At 45.9% G+C, this 22,068-nt stretch overlaps 1 protein-coding gene across 1 annotated transcript; it reads right to left on the bottom strand.

The window, feature by feature from the left end:
- Positions 1–429: 429 nt before the first annotated feature.
- Positions 430–21,996, bottom strand: LOC129131227 (scaffold attachment factor B1-like). The gene is given in 22 exon segments (XM_054650083.2): positions 430–830; positions 3,520–3,586; positions 3,785–3,897; positions 4,634–4,746; positions 6,700–6,739; positions 8,034–8,171; positions 8,939–9,232; positions 9,857–9,993; positions 10,491–10,579; positions 11,122–11,258; positions 11,731–11,831; positions 11,924–12,073; positions 12,912–13,012; positions 13,417–13,463; positions 13,893–14,394; positions 15,352–15,379; positions 16,175–16,237; positions 17,372–17,650; positions 18,776–18,840; positions 20,230–20,317; positions 21,625–21,821; positions 21,824–21,996. Coding segments are annotated over 22 exon segments (3,015 nt in total). The 5' UTR covers positions 21,969–21,996; the 3' UTR covers positions 430–709.
- Positions 21,997–22,068: the final 72 nt, after the last annotated feature.

Raw genomic sequence — 22,068 nt, 5'->3', positions numbered from 1 at the left:
ACAGGAAGGCAGAGGTGAATGGAAGAAATTCTTATGTTTGGCTTTTAGGTTTTTATGTTGAAGATGCAAAGCAATGAGCAGAACAGGTATCACAGCAGAGGGAGGTGAACAGGGTGAGCACTGAGCCCTAGACTGAACTCAATCCTAATTCTCCTTCCTTCTTCTTCCTCCTCTCTCTCCTTCCCCCTTTCTCCCAGCTTTCTTTCTTCCTCCTTCTATTTCTACTCTCATAATGACAGAAAACTACAATGGAAATGCAGAAAGAATATTTAAACTTAATGGCACAAAGGAAATAATTAAAGACAGGCAGGGTCTGCCAGGCCCATCCACATGGTCACAGATCCATCAAAGTGCTAAAAGCAGATTATTGACCTTGTGGGACGTTTCAAAATCATTAAAGAGACAACAAAGGCTCCAAAACCAAAAAAAACCAGTAGCCATAAACCAATTTTATTATTTCTGAAAAATGGAATGTTTCACTTACAGAAACTTAAAAGCGATGTTTGACCAACACCATGTTCATTACAAACAAACAAACAAAACCCAAACCAAACCAAACAAACCCCAAACCAAAGTTGACACAGGATTTGGCTACAGCACAGCAGCATCTGGCGTTTTCAGAATCCCAGCCTCGAGGTGACCCTGGGTTCATAACACTCACAGCCACGGGGGGGTGGCCTTAGAGGCACCCCTGGGTGCACAGGGGGCGTCAGTAGCGGCGGCTGAAGCGGGGCTCCCCCAGCCTGGGGCTCCTCTGGGGGGCTGCAAACGCCCCTGGCACAGCCGGGCCCGGCACAGCCTGGCCCTGGCTCCCGGAGAAGCCTCCGCGCCTGCAACGACAGCGGGGGCGTCACACACCTGACAGACAGAGAGACAGACGGACAGACAGACACACAGCTCCCTGCCGGGGCGTCACACACCTGACAGACGGACAGACAGACGGACAGAGAGCTCCCTGACAGGGCGTCACACACCTGACAGACACACAGACAGACGGACACACGGACAGGCGGACAGACGGACACATGGACAGACGGACACACGGACAGACAGAGAGCTCCCTGACAGGGCATCACACACCTGACAGACACACGGACACACGGACACACAGACAGACGGACACACAGACAGACGGACACACAGACAGACGGACACACAGACAGACGGACACACAGACAGACGGACACACAGCTCCCTGCCGGGGCGTCACACACCTGACAGACAGACGGACACACAGACAGACAGACAGACAGAGAGCTCCCTGACAGGGCATCACACACCTGACAGACAGACACACAGACAGACAGACACAGCTCCCTGACAGGGGGAGTCACACACCTGACAGACACACGGACACACACACAGACAGACACACAGACAGACACACAGACAGACACACAGACAGACACACAGACAGACACACAGACAGACACACAGACAGACACACAGACAGACACACAGACAGACACACAGACAGACACACAGACAGACACACAGACAGACACACAGACAGACACACAGACAGACACACAGACAGACACACAGACAGACACACAGACAGACACACAGACAGACACACAGACAGACACACAGACAGACACACAGACAGACACACAGACAGACACACAGACAGACACACAGACAGAGAGCTCCCTGACAGGGCATCACACACCTCTGACGGACAGACAGACACACAGACACACAGACACACACACAGAGCTCCCTGCCGGGGCATCACACACCTCTGAACAGACAGACAGACAGACAGACACAGATCCCTGCCGGGGCGTCATACACCTGACAGACAGACAGACAGACAGACAGAGCTCCCTGCCCAGGCATCACACACCTCTGACAGACAGACAGACAGACACAGCTCCCTGACAGGGCATCACACACCTCTGACAGACAGACAGACAGACAGACAGACAGAGCTCCCTGCCTGGGCACGCTGCACTCCTGGGCAGCTCAGGGAAAATGAGGAACAATTCTGATCCTCCCTCCCTGCACAGGTGGGATGGGTCACGGGGATTCATTGAGCCATGGGTGATTCCTCAGCCCCTTCTCTTCATCACCTCTGATCTCCTCATCACCCTTTGCTAAGCACATCCCATAGGACACTGCACATGTGTCCAATGTGTCCAATGTAACTCTGACCTACATGGCCAGTCTATCCCATAATCACCATTCAGTGTCCAATTAAGGAATCACCCTTTGCTAAACAATCTCCATAACACCACATGTGCACCAAAATAAGAATTATTTCCCATTTTCCCTGAGCTGTCTCAGCTTTCCAGGAGCACCCTCCAAACTCCATCCCCAGAGCCCAGTTAAGGAGATTTGCTCAGCCAAGGGGGATTCCTTAACTGGGCTCTGGGGATGGAGTTTGGAGGGTGTTCCTGGGAAGCTGAGACAGCTCAGGGAAAATGAGGAACATTTTCCTGTTTCTCATCCTGAATCTGAGGATGCCTCACTTGCTGCACCTGTTATGCACATGTGGGATGTGTTAAGAAATCACCTTTGCTAACCAGATCTCCTTAACCCATTCCACATGTGCACCAAGAGAAGAATTATTTCCCATTTTCCCTGAGCTGTCTCAGCTTCCCAGGAACACCCTCCAAACTCCATCCCCAGAGTGCAGTTAAGGAATCCCCCTTGGCTGAACAAATCTCCTTAACTGGGCTCTGGGGATGGAGTTTGGAGGGTGCTCCTGGGAAGCTGAGACAGCTCAGGGAAAATGAGGAACATTTTCCTGTTTCTCATCCTGAAGCTGAGGATGCCTCACTTGCTGCACCTGTTATGCACATGTGGGATGTGTTAAGAAATCACCTTTGCTAACCAGATCTCCTTAACCCATTCCACATGTGCACCAAGAGAAGAATTGTTCCCCATTTTCCCTGAGCTGTCTCAGCTTCCCAGGAGCACCCTCCAAACTCCATCCCCAGAGCCCAGTTAAGGAATCCCCCTGGGCTGAACAAATCTCCTTAACTGGACTCTGGGGATGGGGTTTGGAGGGTGCTCCTGGAAGCTGTGACAAAGCTCAGAGAAAATGGGAAACATTTTCCTGTTTCTCATCCTGAATTTGAGGATGCTTCACTGCTGCACCTGTTGTTGTGCATGTGTGGAATTGGTTAAGGAGATTTGTTTAGCACAGGGTGATTTCTTAACTGGACTGCCCAATTTTGGATGGACTGACCCATTAGGTCAAAGCTGTATTGGACTGTGTGGCAAAGGTGATGGGTTTTTCTGAAGAGTAAAATTTAGTATTAGCACAATAAACTGATTGATCAGCCTTCTGCAATCATGGAGAGAAACTTGTGAGCTTTTTGCATTTTTAAGCAGACAAAGAATAATTCAGTCACTCCAACAGGGGGCACATTGCTACACTCTGCTGAAAGGTGTTTCTTTAATTTGTTGGTTTCTTTAATTTGTTGGGGTTTTTTCCCCCCTTGCCAATCCAGGTTTATACAGATCCAAGTATTATGAAAGCATTCTAAGCATTCTGACAGAGGTTCTTACCCTGATGTCCCTCCTCGAGTCATCCCATGGCCTGGTCCTGACTGACCAGGCATGCTTCTATCACCACCTGATTTAAAGAGAGAAAAAAAGGGAGAAAAAAAAAAAAAAGAAAGAAAAACACAGGTTTTTGTGTTTCCCTAATAAAAATGTCACTTTGTTCCCAGAATTTCATTTGATTTCTCAGTCATTTAACTACCACTAGAAGGTTCAGCAGCAGTAATTCACAGAAAAGAACCACAATCACACTGGTAAGCAGCAAGTGTACCTTGCCATCTCTCATGATCCCGTCCCATCACTCCTCCATCCACATTTCCCTGCCATGTACGATCTTGATGCCCCTCTAACTTTCGACCATGATCTCCCCAGTCACGTCCATCTCTTAAAAAAATAAAAGAAGATCTTCTAGGTATGTCCCCTCCCCAGTGAGCAGCACAGGGTAAAGCCAAACACCATACCCCATGCCACAGTGTGTTAATGGTTAATCAAGCTCTAGCTGTAGCCACCCAACCACTACAATCAGAGCTGGTCAAAGAGAAACAATGACAGACACTTGCTGAACAGCATCCTTGACACAACAAAACGTGGCTTTTTTCATCCAGAGACATCATGGATATTGCAATGGACTGAAATTCTTGGGCATGGATCAATTCACTGGCTGCCCCTCCTCTGTCTGAAAATCATGCAGCTGGAATATGCCCAGCTTGATTCACTGGTTTAAAGAGAAACTTGAATTCACTACAATTCAGGTGAGTCCAAGATCTCTACCCCCACCACTGCAGAGACTTCTCACTCCATTTCTTTTAAAACCTGACCACTGGCCGTGAATAAGACTTGTGCATGTTTTGTAGAAAAAGGCTTTTCTGTAGAAACAGACTGAATCTCATCTGTAGAAATGAAAGTTATTTACAGGAGAAGCAGAGTCAGGAGCTGAGCTAACTGAGCAGCTCTTTACTCACTACAGAGCTTCACGTGGCAACTCCCTGCTCCTGCAGATGCTCAAAGATCTGAAGAGAAGATTCACACTTGTCAAGCTCCTCCTGCTGGCACCCTCCAAAGGCTTACTGAGAAGATGTGAAGAAGCCCAGATCACCTCCCTGCTGTGCCAGGCACTAACCGGGTCTGTGGGGGGATCCCTCTTCCCTCACTCATCCTCCTGTCGGAGCCGTAGCCCCCCCAGCTGTCCCGCGAGTGGCGCTCGGGGCCCCCGTGCCGCTCGTCCGGGTAGTGCTGCAAGGCAAACAGGGCCAGTCACAAACACAACACGAGCTTGCTTCCAGTGTCAGAGCTGGAATGAGGCACTCTAGGGGGGTTTCAAAAGGAATCCAAGAGGTTCCAGCAGTGCAGGGTCATGGGTGACAGAGCTGTGCCCACAGATGGCAGCTGCAGGCAGCTGGAGACCCACATCCCTCATTCAGGGCCCTACTAATGGTGCCTCATGTTGGGTGCCACTGAAAGAGCTGAAATGAGGGGTGTGGGGCTCCAGGGGCTCTTCAAAATGCAGTTTATTGTATCCAAGAGGTTACAGCAGTACAGGGTTGTGGGTGACAAAGCTGCACCCACAGATGGCAGCTCCAGCTACAGGCAGGCCTGGAGACCCTCATCCCTCATTGAGGGCCTTACTAATGGTGCCAACACATTGGGCACCACTGTGAGAGCCTTAATGAGGGATGTGGGACTCCAGGCAGCTCTCCAAAATGCAGTTTAATACATCCAAGACATTCCAGCAGTACAGGGTCGTGGGTGACAGAGCTGCACCCACAGCTGTGAGCTCCAGCTGCAGGCAGGCCCGGAGACCCACATCCCTCATTCAGGCTCTTACCAATCCCTCTTAGTAATGGTGCAACACGTTGGGCACCACTGCAAGAGCCTAAATGAGGGATGTGGGACTCCAGGCTGCTCTCCAAAATGCAGTTTATTGTATCCAAGACCAGCAGTCCAGGATCATGGGTGACAGAGCTGTGCCCACAGCTGTGAGCTCCAGCTGCAGGCAGGCCTGGAGACCCTTTGGTTTTGGTTACAATGCATTCTAGACTTTTCTATTGGTTACAATGCATTCTGGACTTTTCTATTGGTTACAATGCATTCCAGACTTTTCTTCACTGAGCATTTTAAAACAGTAGAACCAATCTATACCGTAACTATTATCTATAGCCTATCATAACTACTGTAATTACCATATTCATGTTACAATTCTCCAATCATTTAAAGTCAGTACATTACAGTTTAAGCCAGAAGTTGGTTTTCAGTTTTCTTGCAGTGGAAAATTCTGACATCTTTTTTCCACTTGCAACATTTGCTGCCTTGTTTGCCTGTGCTATTTTTCTGCTTGGTAAAAACATCTTCTTGTTTGGGGTGGGTTTATCCTTTGCTCTAAGCCATACAAACCCCTTCTAACTCACACACCCTTTGCCTCCTTGGTTATCCAGTGAGACTGGCTCAGCAATTCTTTTCTTCTATATCAAAACTTGCTTTCATTTCTATTCCTTCTTCAGATTCTACATCCAAAAATCTTTCTGCTAAGCACCCATATCTGTGAGACTTCCTTGTCAAACTTTCATCCTTCCCAACATTCTAGGATTGCAAAAATTTGGCTTTTTGGATAAAAAATTATAGCTGTCTTATTTTTTACAGCTTCTGTTGTAGGGCATGGCTCACTCCAGGTATTTATTTTTTGCTGGTGGGAGAGATCTTTTTTTGTTTGCTAAGGTTTTTTAAGGTTTATGTTCTTGGCTTCAGATTTTAAATTTTTATATAGAATATCTGCTCACTTCCTACCTCTCTTCAGAAATGAAAGGTTTTGAATCCCATTGTGGCATTGATTTTCACACCTGTCCTTTTACAGCCTTGTTTCATTTAGATAAAAGTGAGAGAAGGCATCCATTGCCAGCTCAGTAAGTACAGCAGCTCTCTCTTAACACCTAGGATGGTCAATCCAAAACCTTTTACTGCCACATCCCAGCCTGAAAAGATGCTCCCATCACTCAGAGGCTTCCCCTTGCCTGTATCTCAGGCTACCACCCCAGCAAGCAGGTGACCTAATAATTTATTTCATGCTCATTAGCACAGAAAATTATTTCTGCTGAAGTATCTCAGCTGAAAGGATTGTGTTGAAGTGGCCTTTCTGCTTTGGGGTCAGCTTGTTTTGGTTTTTAATGAAGCAGTGATTTGGTTGTAACATACCTGCCCATCTCGATCTGGAATTCCCCTTGTACAATCTCTCCTGGAACAAAAAAAGAAAAGTTTCAGTTGAATCAACACTGTAATTATAATGCCAGGGTCTGCATGAAATAACCCATGAAAAGTTCATCTTCATTAGGCTGTAAATCTGGATGCTAATGTTCAGTGGGAAGATAACTCTACAGAGTTCTAATTTCACAGTATAAAAAGAGATCAAACTAACACCTGTCACTGTAATATGGGTAAAAAGGCACCCCTGAGGATGGCCAGGTGCTCAGTGACACCAAGGGAGAACACTGGGTGAATCTGCCAGTGTCAGAAATGAGTCACAAGCAAACACAAACAGTACAGTTTTCACCAGAGATCCCTTGAGAGGAACAGAAATCTCAATGGCACCACACAGAAATATTTTTCCACTCTGTGGTGCTAAAAAGCTGCATTAGCCAGGGTGCAAAGATGAAAACAGGGAAAGGTTTAAAGCAAAAGGAAATGGCTGAATCTTCATAAAGCAGATTTCCATACACCTCAAGAGAAGCTGTTGTACCTCCATCAGCATCATGGCAGACTACATTAGGACTTGGCTTATCATCTTCATGCAGCCTCTATGTCCCTTGTAGCCACATTTCTCTTCACAGAGAAAAGCAAGGCACAATTCTTCCCAAGAAGATTTCTGAGATTCATATTCTCTGAACCTCAGAGAAAGGAAAAATAATTCTTATCTCATTTGCTGTGCCAAAGCAGAATGCAATATGGAGACTGTTTACCCACAGTGATGGTGGTTTGGTTCCTTGGCCTGTCAGGGCCAAGTGTGTGGCCCCACATTTCTCTTCACAGAGAGAAGTGAGGCTTTTCATTCACAATTCTTCCCAAGAAGATTTTTACCTCATTTGCTGTGCCTGTGTTTGTGCCAAAGCAGAATGCAATATGGGGATTGTTTACCCACAGTGATGGTGGTTTGTGTCCTTGGCCTGTCAGGGCCAGGTGTGTGTGTGTGTGTGTGTGTGTGTGTGTGTGTGTGTCAGGACTGTGGGCTGACACTCACGAGATCCTGGGCAGTTGAATGCTTGGCAGATTGAGTTTAGATGTAATGCAATATAATGTAATATAGGATAATAAAGTCATTCATTAGCCTTCTGATAAGATGGAGTCCTCCTCATCATTCCTCCCTGCCACAGGGGTCATCCCTAACCCACGGAAACAAAGGATTGCAAGCACGTGTGAAATCAGACACCAGAAATACACAGGAGTGACTTCTTTTACTCTGCTGACTCCACCCAAGCCACAAGAAGACACCAGATTTCCCTGAAGGCACAGGAAGAAGAGGAGGCAGTGCCAACCTGTCCAGGCAGTGCTCCTGGTAGCGGCCGCGCTCGCGGTGGTCGAAGTCGTGGAAGCGATCCTGGCGGCCGAAGTCCGAGTGGTAGCGGTCGTCCAGCGCCAGCCGCTTGGCCTCGGGCCAGTAGGGCTCATCCCTCCTGCACACACAGGGCTCCCATCAGCAGCAGCCCAGAACCACCTCCTCCCCTTTGCTGCTCTCTCAAACCTCCTTCAAGCCAGGAAGTAAAAATCTATGTGTGTTCAGCACGAGTTGCATTTTGGTTTCAAATTTGGTTTAGCAAAAACAGCTTAATTTCAGTATGTGGTGACGTGAGAAGAGAGTGAGTATCTTTTCCCTTACCATGAGAGTTGATACAAACAACTCTACTACTCTACTAACTCTCTTAGTACTCCTCTACTAACTCTCTTAGTACTCCTCTACTAACTCTCTTAGCACTCCTCTACTAACTCTCTTAGCACTCCTCTACTAACTCTCTTAGCACTCCTCTACTAACTCTCTTAGCACTCCTCTACTAACTCTCTTAGCACTCCTCTACTAACTCTCTTAGTACTATTATGCTAGTACTACTCTGCTACTACTACTCTATTATTACAATTCTACTACTACTACTCCATTAACTCTATTATTACTATCTACTCTCTATTACTCAAAGTAACAACTCTGTGTTGTTACTACTCTTGGTCATCCCTCTTTGGGAAAGAAAAGTAGACCTGAACAGGGCTTACAAGTGGACAAGTCTGGTGTTTGCTCTTCTTCAAATTGCTGTTAGTGCTAAAAGCAGCACCTAAAGATTCTTTCAGCTGGGAGCTGCCATGAGTGCCTTATCCAGGGTGCTCCCCATTCCCACAGGCTCCCGAGGGGACGTGCCTGAGGACTCTGGAGCCCCACTGCCCTGCTCCTCACCTGCTGTCAGGATCATAGGGTCTCCTCATGGCAGATCTCCTCTCCTGCTCGTAGCGCAGCTGCTCCTGCTGCCGCCGCAGCTCCTCCCTCTCCCTCTGGATGCGCTCCTGCTCCCGTCTCCTCTCCTGCTCTATGTGCATCCTTTCCCTCTCCAGCCTCTCCCTCTCCAGGCGCTCTCTGTCCAGGCGCTGCCGTTGGAATTCCAGCCGCTCCCGCTCCCTCTGCAGCCTCTGCCTCTCGTCGCGCTCGTGGATGGCGGCCAGGCGCTGCTCCCGGTCTCGCCTCTCTCTCTCTCTAATTTAAAACAGATTTTTCATGGAAGATACTCGATTTTTAATTGAGATTCTTCAGTCCAAGCTCTACTGCTTCTTTGTTTTGGGGTGAAGTTTAATTTCTTTTTAAAGAAGTTTCTATGTTCTCCCTTTCTTCCCAATTAAGTAACAACTAAGAGGAAAATAAAAAAACTCCAACGAATGACAAAAGCAAAGGTGAGAGTTCTGGACAAGTAACACAGTATCTACTCTTAAGTCAGGTCTGAAAAAGCTTCCAAAGAGCACAGCAAGTCCTAAGACAGAAATCTAATGTACAGAAAGTATTTACAGGCTTCAGGGAAAAAAAATCAAGGAAATTCAAATCCAGTCAAGTGGAAGACAAAGCCTGAAAGCACCTATGGAAGCCTCATGAGAACATTGATTTCAGCAGTAAAAGCCTCCATCACTTGGCATCATGTCTGTTCTAGCAATAATTACCATGAAATCAATCTGAGACAGTAATTAGTACAAAATCAATCTGAGATATCACTGCTGGAGGGTCAGCACAGCACAGCTTTGAACAAAACCACAGAACAGGAAAGGCAGTTAAAGGTACAGGGAAGGGGTCAAAAATGTCCTTTGAAGTTCAGAGGTGCTGGGAACTCACCGGCGCCTCTCGGTCTCCCTGATTTCTCTCTCCCTCTGCCTCTGGCGCTCCCGTTCTCGCTGCTCCTTGATTTTATCAAAAGATAAAATGTCCTGCTTCTCCTTGCTCTCCGACTTGCGGTCCTGGCTCTTCGTGCTCTGAGGTCAATCAGAACAATGCATGAGCTGAACACTGAGCATTTCCTAGGCAAACACCTCCACTATGTCAACCTGAACAAAACATGCTGCCATGCCTTCCCCAGAGGTAGAAAACAACAGTGGAACTCCAGGGAAAAGCGCCCCCAGTTTGAGCAGAACTTGTAAATGTTACAAATAAATACCAGAGGAACACAACACAACAGTGATTTGCACTGATTTCCAACAACACACACCAAAAACATCCCAAGCTCAGGGAAACACATCATCCTAACACCATTCTCATACTGCAATTCCACTCCTTGCACTAGGTCAGAAATATAAAAAGGTGAAACAGAAGCATTTCCCCTCCGCCACATCTTTAAACCCCTGGTGCTCTCCAGAAAGTGATAAAATGATAATTGTACCAAAATGCAAGGCTAAAACTCCTTCAGCTCTGAGCACAGAAATCTACTTGGCACCTATTTTTACACCAAAGCTTCTCTGGAAGTTGGCCTTACCCTCTCTTTTGATGCAGAGGTTTTCACACTAATAACTGGCTCTCCTTTGGATTTATCCATCACCACTGTCCTCTCTGTTCCTCGACTTGCTAGAAAACAAAACAGAGCCAAAAATAAATGGTACAAAAGACATTCAACAGTTCTTGCAAGAGTCAAAACTATGGGGATACTAAATAGTATAAAGTTATTTTAATGAGGTTTTTAATAACTTATGGAACTTATTCATGATTTAAATAGCTTGCCAAGATTTGGCCAACATGAGGATGGGAGTAGTAAATTTATCCCAAAATTACAGCAGTATTTTCTGGCAGGGATGATAACTAAAGAACACAAATTTAATTTATTTCTTCTGTCCACAAAATACATTCTGTGCCACAGTTAAAAAAAAAAAAAAAAAAAAGCCCAAAAAAGGACACAAACCACACACAGTGTCAGGCCCAAACCCAGAGACAATTCCATAAGAATTATGGAAACTGTTTTAAGTTCTTAGAAATTGAAGTCAAAATTTTCAAGGTGTTTTCTGCTGTTTGTGTCAGTTTTACTAAGTAAGCTTCTTTTTACTGAATTATCAATCACATGTAACAATGTACAAGTATCCTTGAAAACATTTCTGAAAGACAGCCAGCATCACCTGATTTGCTTGCCCTGGATCTATCAGAAGATCCAGTCTTTTGTTCATCCTTTTCTTTTCCTTCTTTTTCATCTTTTTCTGACTTCTTAGCATCCTCTTTTTTGTCAATCTTCTCCTCCTTCTTAACACCAACAGATCTACAAAAAGCAGGAAAGCAAAATGCCTCTTTCAAAAGCAACAAACCACTTGAAAAATCAATGTTGGAAGTATCACAAGTATCACTCACTAACCACACAGTCAGTCTACCAGAACAGACACATAAATCCTAGAAATATTTGTTAGTTAAAAGTAGAGTCCAAGACAGAGTCAGATCAGAGGACAAACAACTGGTAAAAATAATGGTTTATCTCTAAATAATTTGATTTATTGTCTCCTTATATAACTAGCAAGTTTTTATACTAACACTAAAGAGCTTTGTGTTTCTGAACAGAGGGCCAGTTCAGATGCCCTTACTACTGTAAAACACCAACTTTCCCAGCATTATTCCTACTCCAAATGCAGATGAAACATTAAATCAAGATTTATTACAGTTACTGTTCAACTTGGTCACCTGACTATATTAGAAATGAGTGGTCTTTAAGTATCATAAAACACAAAACAACACTTTACTTCTCAGATTTGGACTCTGCAGAATGGTGCCTGTCTTTTTCCTTCCTTGTTTCACCCTCCTTTTTGTCAGAAGGCTTTTTTCCTGCTGGTTCATTTTTTGCCTAGAAATTCAGCCAGAAAGAAGGACACAGTCAGAGATGGAAATTGCATGCTTTGATTTTCATGACACTGCCATGAAATAGCTGCCACTGACCTTTTCCACAGAAATCATTTTACCATGCAGCTCTGTTCTGTGCAGGTGATTAATGCACTTGGTGGCCTCCTCAGAAGTTGACATTGTCACAAAGCCATAGCAGCGAGCACCAGGGCTGCGAGCGTTTGTCACCACTTTTGCACCAACCACCTTTGGGGAAAAAACAACACAAAATATTCTAAATAAATTCTAATTGAATGACCATTTCTTAGAACAATTTGGATGGGAAAGGAGTTTTGATTTAGTTCAATCAATCCCCTGTCACAGGCAGGGGCATCTTCAATAATGCACCTCAGAAAATTCATCTTCAAGTTGCTGAGCTGGTCAGGAGCTTAAGGCAGATATATCCAGAGAAGGGAGAGTGGGATGGTAAAAACCAAAATAAAATTGAATAAAAATTCCTACCACTTTCCCTTTCCTTACAGGACATCTGTACCCACAGGTGACAATCTGTGGCAGGCAGTGGCACTTAGTGACAAACATTTAATGTTACATTTTAGAATGTATTTGGCAGAAGGGGAGATGGGCACACACAGAGTTCCCTTCCACAACTTCTGCTCTTGTATGCCAGCAGGCACTGCAAAGTAAGTGGGAGCCTGCCCTCAAAGACTGGGTTTCTCCAGAGGATACCCCTTGAAATGGAATAGTTTAAAATAGCAGTTTTAAAGTTTAAATTCCAGTTTCATTGCTGGATACTCAAGACATGATTAGACTACTACATGATGATCTGCCAGTCTCTCCTGTCAGGAATTGCCTCATTCTCACAGGTATCTGCAGAGATTTTCTCTGCAAATTCCATCTCTGCTCCCACCCCTCCACTGCAATCTTCTTTATTGAACTGTGCTCCTTTCAGATATGGAGTTTCCAAAGAACACAAAGTTAAGAACTCAGCCTGCCCAGTTATTCATGAGGGAAAATAAGACTGAAATTTAAGGTCAGCCTTTTCAACTGACAGAATGGTTTGTTAATTTACACATCCCCAACGTACCTTTCCATACTTGCTGAAAAGGTTCTTCAAATCTGTAGCTCTAGTAGAGGAGGAAAGGCCACTAACCCACAAATTTCTGCCAGAACCACTCCCCACACGGCCTGGGCACAAAAAACACAAAAAACCACGTGAAACACAAATGCAGCAGTGCAAAATTCAGAGTCCTAAACCCCTCACATTTTTTCCTTCATAAAACTCCTCATAGTAAAAGTGCATTTGAGCAGACTTAAACACTTTGTAGCTACAGATTTTCTTCTTGTACTTCAATCACTTTTAGGAGAATTACAAAGTATCAAATGTTAATTCACAAAAAACAATACTTATTTAAAACAAACAACAACTCTGTTAATAATGTTACAAAAGTTACAAAGATCTGATATTTTAGTTATATTTGGAAGGGCTGTGTTACAACTGCATTGAGGGTTCACTGAATTAACAGTCCTCCTTTTTACTCCAGGTCCTTTGAAAACAAAAAACCCAAAAACCACCCAAACATTGCACCTACCTTTCTCATCTTTTGTGACTGCCTTTGTATCTTTGTCTTCAACAGGGCTAAAGATAAAACACCACATTATTCAAGAGATCATATGCAAAAAGACCATTAATTCTAGACAGCACAACTAAAATTGGATACCTACCAGTAAATTAGTTCCAAAATAAACACTATTATTGGCAATTTTCTAGAAGAGTGACAGGAAATAGGGATTTGTACCCCTAAACGGACAATTCTGTTTTGCAGATGACAGAAATAAGAGTAATTTGGGGAAAACAACCTTTGAAGGTTGAGGAAGGAAAAGAAATCAAACCCACTGCGTTTAAAAAAAATAAAAATATCTACACATGGAGAAATAAAAGAGACCTTTAGGAATAGGCTACAATTTCATCAGTCTCGGAGGCCAATTGAAGGAAACAGCTTATTGGCATCACTTAAGGACCAATGATAAAAGATAGCATCTGGTCTAGAACGGAGAAAAAACAAACCTCTTTTTCTGATCAGCGCCCTCACTGGCTGAGGACTCTTTAGTGGCAGGGGAAGATTCCTCAGAATTAGCTTTGTCTTCTGCTCTCTTGCCATCTTCTTTGCTATCTCTGGCTTCGGCACCTGCGCCTTTCTCCGCTGTCTCCCCACTAGAGGCTTGCGGGCCTTGGGAGCGTTTGCTACTCTGATCGCTTAGGGTCTCTACCACTACACCTTCAGAGTCCGGGGCCTCTTCCTCGGGGCTCTGTTCACTTGTCTCCCCTTTTGCTACCACTAAACGCTTTGCTTCCTTCCTTGCCAAAGCTTGGGCCGATTTGCTGTCCAAAGCTAAAGCATCTTCCTCCAGCTGAGCGGCAGCGAGAGCGTCCTCTTCCTCAGCCAGCCTCTTGCCTGGCCCCGCGTTACTGGCTTCCTGCGCACGCGGCCGCTCCGCTTCGGGAGGTTCTTCGTTAAGTAGCTCAGATTTACAAGTTTCCCCCAAAATGTCGAGTATTTTCTCATTTTCTACGGATTTAACAGGAATAGAACGGCACAAGATTTAATCACCAGGGAAATACAGCAATCACAAATGTGGAACTGGCATGGCTGCCACACTAACACCAAGAGAACTGCTAAGCTACACAGAGATTGGAAAACCCTAGTGTACACAGTGTTACAGCTACCACGCTAACTGCTCTCTCACACCCTGCCAAATCAGCCCTAGCACCTCAACAGCCAAGAAAAATGCCCCCACAGATTTAACAAAAAACTTCGGGCTCAGCCTTCATATTCTTCAGCAAATCGTTCAGCTCTGTTTCTTCTCTAGTTAGCTTCCAGAGTCCGAGATGCTTAACTGAACGTATCAAGGCACTGAGAGTTCAATTCTCCAAATTTCTGTGAAATTCTTTTAGCAGAGACAGTCCAACATGAGAACTGGGCATCTTCTGATGGTTCTGAGTGTGTTTGCAGTCCAGGAAGCGAGTGGGATCTGTAGCAAATTCCTGTTGGCAGCAGGTTCCTTCTTCTCAAGTCCAGTCACTCCTGAATTTCTGTTCTGCACCAGAGCTTTGCACTGCCTACACTCCTGTATTTCTATTTATTCACAGAACCACTGTACAGTGTGATATCACAAGATCTGTTTTCAGAACCTTTACCATCTTTAAGGCTCGTTCCTTAACTTCACTCTGCAGTAACAGTTCTAGGGAACCATTTCATGGCATTAAACAAGTTTTCCAAGGCTGGTTATTCACAGATCTGGTGATATGACTGGGTTTCCAATCTCTATGACCCTGCATGACCTGGATTTTCCACCATAATAACGTACACTACAGTAATGCATTAAAAAAAAAAGAACCAAAAAAAAACCAAACAGGGACGCAAAAAGCCTAAATGAAGAATGAAAATGTTTAAATGCCCAGGATTTTTTTTTTTCATTAAAAAAAAAAAAAATAATCAAAGTAACCAAACAAAAACAAACAGTACCTGGCTCCAAAGGTAACTCTTCAAGTTCCTGTAGTGAAAAAGATTTTGAAAAGGAGAAATATCACTATTTCATAAGCAAGATGCTATTCTGAATGACATTTTTTATCAACCCATTACAGGAGAGTATTTAGTGAAAGCATTACTATAATTTAGCCTATTTCAGCTTTGAAAACATTGAAATTCAAATCAATTTCTCAGAGGAAAAATTGAAGATGAGTTTGGAACATCCTCAAATTTTATCAAATCTGAAAACTTTGAGACCTCTCAAATTCAGCCACCTGTTGAACACCTGGTACACATTCACATGGATAAATGAGGCAATAAATGTAAGGAGCACAGAGGAAAACTTATCTTCATGTTACCCTTCCCTAAGCTGTGCTTTTTGAAGTCTCCTTTCTGAAAACAGGATCAAGAGAAACACCAGCTTCACCTGGAGCTGCTGCTCTTAACCTACCAGCAGTGATCTGCAAACAAGGCCAGCATTTCAGGAATAGACAGTTCCAGCTCTCTTCTCACCCTGGGATATGCACATTTTTAATGGCAGTTAAACACAATGCAAGGCACTGAGCTGGTATTTACATCAGATCCAAGAAATCCAATCTGCCACCAAACTCAGTGTGATACACACATCATAAATGGATTTTTATATATATATATATACACATATATGATGTGAGAAAGAAATAAATCTTTGTTTCTATGAATAAATCAAAAGGCATTAGTTCCCATTCTTTGCAGAGGAAGAATGCACCCACTGTACACATATCGTGTATTTTATGCTTTTTTTTTGTTTGTTTGTAAAGAAAAACTGGCTACCATTTACCTTTATTATGGTTAAATCTGATGAAGAAGCATCTAAACTGTTCCCAACATCTTCAAACTCTACCTTTAAAAAATAAACAGGAGACATTTTGTTATCACTAAAGGAATATTGTGATTTAAACCTGAGTGAGAAACTCAAGATTTGTATTTGCACTGACTGTTGGTACCCAGCAAACACATCCAGCACCCAAAGCAACCAATAATGGGAAAAACTGAGTGATAACCCCCACTAATTGAATAAAATATCTCATTATCTCCTATGATGGTCAGCTCACAAAAATCTTCTAAGTATAGGGATTCCAAAAGCAAAATTTCTCTGATTTTTATCCCTGTCATTCACAGCAACAACACAGAGCCAAGAAATCCTACAGGACTTGGTAATTATTTCCTTCACTGATGAAAGCAGAGGATGGGAACTGACCCAGCCTCAAGATATTTTACTCACTCAAAAATAACCCCCTTTTATTCTGAGTATTTCCATTTGATTTGTGTAGAACAAGGACATGCCTGGGGATAGGGGGCCAAGCTCATTTCTGCAGCTTTAGAAAAGAACCACCCAACTTTAGAAGCTCACAGTCAATGTGGACACACAGCAAAGAGCAATGCTCCCCCATTAGATGGGGCAGAAAGAGCTTTTTTCAACTACTGTTGTACATTGCAGGAGATAAAGCACTTGGTTTATCTCAAGGGGATAGGGATTATCCTCTAGCCCAGTGCCAACAGCCAGATAAACACAGAAAGCCAACAGAAAAACACTTTCAGTAACTGAATAACTGCAAGACTCAACCTTAGCAGAAAAATATAATTTGAATATAATTCCCTGAACGGTGCTGTTCAGTTGAGAAGAAAGTAAGTTACACTGTTTGTATGCCTCACATGTTCTCTAAAATAAAAATATGAAAATAGGAATAATAGATACATTATAACTAATGAGGTGAAGCAGAGTTCAAAGCATGATTAAAACCAAATGCCCTGTGAACCACTATCAATACAATCACATGTGTACCAACATTTAGATGTTTTAAAAATTAAGACACAGTTCCACAAATGTGTAAAAAGAAAAGCAGTGGCCATAAGAACCAGTACAGTTCCACATTTTCCCAAGTACTCTTTTAGCTTTAGAATTTTGCTATTTAATCCAGAAATAAATAAATTTTAAAAAGAAAACCCTGATTTCACACACATAAGAGATGCATACCATCACTAGTGGTATTTCTCTTGATTCTTCTTTTATTTCTGAAAATTGTGGGGATGCCTCCAAGTTACCTACAGCATACTCTGCAGGCTGATCTGGAAATTCTTTCACTTCTGCATCAGCATTTTCTTTACTATCAGCCAGCGAGTCGAGAATATTATGGGCACTGTAATCATCTCCACAATCTACTGCATTGCCATTATCTATTTCAGCTTCATCCAGCACACTGATATCCATCATGTCGATATCCTGCAAGTTCTCCAAACTTGCTTCAATATCGTCCTGTGAAAAGACAAAAAATGGACACGGTCACAGTCAGGGTGACCTGAAAAAGGGACATGGTCACAGTCAGGGTGACCTGAAAAAGGGACATGGTCACAGTCAGGGTGACCTGAGAGGCACCTGGCAGCACCCCCTCAGGGCGGCACCAACCCCCTCAGGGCAGCACCCACCCCCCTCAGGGCGGCACCCACCCCTCAGGGCAGAGCCCCCGGCAGCCCCCCCTCAAGGCAGCACCCCTCAGGGCAGCACCCCCCTGCTCAGGGCAGCACCCACCCCTCAGGGCAGCACCCAGCAGCACCCACCCCCTCAGGGCAGCCCCCACCCCTCAGGGCAGCCCCCCCCCCCCCCCCCCCCCCAGGGCAGCACCCACCCCCCCCTCAGGGCAGCCCCTGGCACCCCCCCTCAGGGCAGCACCCACCCCCTCAGGGCGGCACCCACCCCATCCTCAGGGCAGCACCCACCCCATCCTCAGGGCAGCACCCACCCCCTCAGGGCGGCACCCACCCCCTCAGGGCAGCACCCACCCCCCCTCAGGGCAGCACCCACCCCCCTCAGGGCAGCACCCACCCCTCAGGGCAGCACCCACTCAGGGCAGAGCCCCCCTCTCAGGGCAGCACCCACCCCCCCCTCAGGGCAGAGCCCCCCTCTCAGGGCAGCACCCACCCCCCCCTCAGGGCAGCAGAACCCCATCCTCAGGGCAGCCGCCCCCCCTCAGGGCAGCAGAACCCACCCCCCCTCAGGGCGGCCCCCCCTCCTCAGGGCAGCCCTCATCCCTCAGGGCAGCCCCCACCCCTCAGGGCGGCACCCACCCCCTCAGGGCGGCACCCACCCCCTCAGGGCGGCACCCACCCCCTCAGGGCGGCACCCACCCCTCAGGGCAGAGCCCCCCCCTCAGGGCGGCACCTCCCCCCTCAGGGCGGCGCCCACCCCCTCCTCAGGGCGGCACCCACCCCTCAGGGCGGCACCCACCCCCCCTCAGGGCAGCACCCACCCCCCCTCAGGGCAGCACCCACCCCCCCTCAGGGCAGCACCCACCCCCCCTCAGGGCAGCACCCACCCCCCCTCAGGGCGGCACCCACCCCCCCTCAGGGCAGCACCCACCCCCCCTCAGGGCAGTCCCAGTACCTGTCCATCTCCAGAGTCCTCCTCCAGGCCGTTGTCCTCCACTCCCTCTTCATCTGCTCTACGGCCTAACAACATTACCAGCATTAGAATCAGAGCAGAAATTATAATTGTGCCCCTCAAGATTGACTTTTTCACCAGAGCTGGTGTTTGCTTCAGTTTTGGCCCTGTTTATGAGCACCCCAGTGAATGACAAACAGGCCACAGTCCAGCCCCTGGCAGGAGCTCCAGCTCTGTGACCTGCCCAGAACATTGGGCTCAGCTCAGATTGCAGCAATTTATTACCTCAACATTTATGAGAAGAAAAATAAACAACCAAACAAAACAAAACACAAAATAATGCAAAAATACTGAAATAACCCCGCTCTAGCTGTGGGTTTCACTGCAGTGCTCTGCCCACCAGCTGGATGGGAATTATCCCAATTAATGCAATTATTGAAATTACTGAAAACACCACAGCAGCTTCAGCACCAAGGAGCAACTCCTCAAACTCAGAGCTAAGCAGCTGTTTGACCTTTTATGAATTTGATTTTCCTCAAAAACTACAAGCACATTACAACTGAAAAGTGAGAAGGGTTTTAGAGCCAAGAGGAATATTTCATCTATTTCCATCCCCACATTAAAAGTGCTGTAACAGACATCAAGTGTTTTCCTGAGACTTGGAAATTAATATGATTTAAAAGCTCTCTTTCTTATGACATTCAAGATTTCACATTTTAGCCTGCATTTTAGCAATTGCACCATCACTCCAAATCAGATGCAATGATAAAAATCAAACAAATTAGCTGTCAAAACAGCTGAGTCTCATCTCACAAATTTATATTTTGTGTAAACCAAATCTAGTAATAAAAATACTCTAGCTAAACTAGTTATTTTGCTCAGCTCCAATGCAAAGTTTTAAACACTATTTGCTTACAAAGTAAGATCAAATTGTGCTAATTAACTAATTTTAGAAAAATGATAAATTATTTTCTGAAAATAAGGATTATGTAAGATAATAACTGTCTCACTACTACAAAAACCAAACCTAAGGCCTTGAAAACATATCTGACTTCAGAAATGGATTAAAACCTTGTCTTCTGAGAAGAAAATTGCAACTGCTATTAGCTATGAAGCTTAACACTACAGAGCTTATTTTGTATTTGCTAAAAACTCTACATTTCCACATAGAAAAAGTACTAAAAACCCTGACACTGCTTCAGTGTTACTTGGTAATTCTTCATACAAATTTCAGGGAACAAACCAACAGATCCTTCAATATTTACTGCCTTACTAAATCATATGAAATTCTCTCAGTAAATGACTGCTAAGTTTAATTTTCTTACCCATCCCTAAAAAGCTGAGAACAAATGTGGGGTAGAATACCAGTAACACAAAAAATATTATGAAGGTTCCATTTCATGAATACATTTGCTTGAAAACTCAAGGATGACAAGGTGGAAAGTCTCTTTAATTACCTTTGCTGCTTCTTTTTGTTGTTTTCTTCATGATATTTTCTGAAATCATTGGAATTTCATCAGGATTCCCTCCTTCCTCCTCAATAGCCTAATAGGGGCAAAAAAGAAAGATATAAAAATAGACATAAACATTTTCATTTGTACATTCTTGTTGAGTTTAAGAGCCGCACACCAGAGGCTGAAAAATTCCAAACCATGAATCAGCAACTTGGATACACAAACAAAAAACCACCAGAGCAAAGCAACAAGCGGGGAGAAGGCAATAACACGTTGCTGTAATGTTTTGGGAAAACTGTCAACAAAAAAAGCCAATCCTACAGCATTTGGAGCTGTTCATCATCAAGCCTACAGATGAAACTGTGAATTGCAGGTGTTTCTGTATTTGTGACCATGAGTAGAATTGTGTCAAGTACAGAGCAAGCAGCTGCAGCATAAGCTCCATGGAAAGCCTCCATAATTATATTTCAGTTATGTGTAAACTATAATTGTATTTAACTATATGTTGCTTCAAAATATGAAATGCTGTACATGCCATTTTACACGTGGCTTACTTGAGTTGCTGATAACTCCTAAAGCTCTTAAAAATACTTTCTGATGAGAAACAGATTATTAAGCTGCTTCTTTTAAGACAGAGTGGCTAAAATAGAAAAAGAGTTGTTGTCTTTGAATAGCAGTACGAGTTTGGGGGTGACAGATGTGCATAAATGTGATTTGTATGTCCAAGATCTTAAAAGTGAACAGCATTTGGAACTGTGCACAGACACAGGGGTTGTTGTGACAGGGTAAAAACCTCGGCTCTGGGGCACAGCAAGCAGCTCAGAGAAAGGATTCCTCATGGGATTAACACGCTCAGCGGTGTGATGAGGATACAGCGAAAGGGCTGCCAGCTAAATTGTCAGAAAAACGCAGCAAAAATCCCGACAGACAGCGCGCAGAACCGTAAATCCAGCAGCTCAGAGAACAGCAGAATTCTGTAGTGCACGGAGCGGGAAATACCCGGGCCGAGCGCTAGGATCGGAGCGGGCTCGGTGACACTCAGTGACAGCCGCAGCGGTCACAGGGTGAGCCCGGGCCGGCCCAGCCCCGCCGGGCCCCGAACGCGCGTACCGATCCCCTCAGGGCCCCGAACGTTCGCACCGATCCCGGCGGGCACGGAACGCTCGCACCGATCCCCTCAGGGCCCCGAATGCGCGCACCGATCCCGGCGGGCACGGAACGCTCGCACCGATCCCCTCAGGGCCCCGAGGGCTCGCACCGATCCCCGCCGGGCACGGAACGCTCGCACCGATCCCCGCCGGGCCCCGAAAGCTCTTTGGCGCCATTTTCCTCAGCGGTGCCCGCCGGGCCGGGGTCGCAGCCGCTCCACGCACGCTGAGGCAGCCCCAGCGCCCTCACCTTCCTCAGCCGCTCCATGAGGACGCTCTTGTTGCCGCCGCTGTCCAGGTTGCGCTGCCTGAGCTCGGCCCGCAGGTCGATCACGCGCAGCTCGCTCAGCGGCCGCCGCCGGCTTTCCGACTCTGAACCGGGGATGCCAGGCCCAGCCAGGGACGCAGTCTCCGCCAGCCCGGCCGGTGAGTGACTCTCCGCCATGGGCCGCGGTTTGGACTCGTTCGTGCGGGGCGAGGCGGGGTGAAGGCGAGGCGGGAGAGCCGCAGCCGCCGCCGCAGCACAAAATGGAGGAGACCCGGGGCGCAGGGGAGAGCGAGGGGGCGGGAAAGGGAGGGAGGAGCAGCGCGCATGCGCGCCGGGGCCCGGGCAGGCCAAACGCGGCGCGGCGCCGCCAACTCCGGAACGGCGGTGACGTCACGCGGCCGGCCGGCCCCCGGTCCCCCTCCCGCG

Source organism: Agelaius phoeniceus, chromosome 29, assembly GCF_051311805.1.
Source record: "Agelaius phoeniceus isolate bAgePho1 chromosome 29, bAgePho1.hap1, whole genome shotgun sequence".
NCBI lineage: Eukaryota > Metazoa > Chordata > Aves > Passeriformes > Icteridae > Agelaius > Agelaius phoeniceus.
This window is presented reverse-complemented; position numbering and strand designations above follow the sequence as displayed.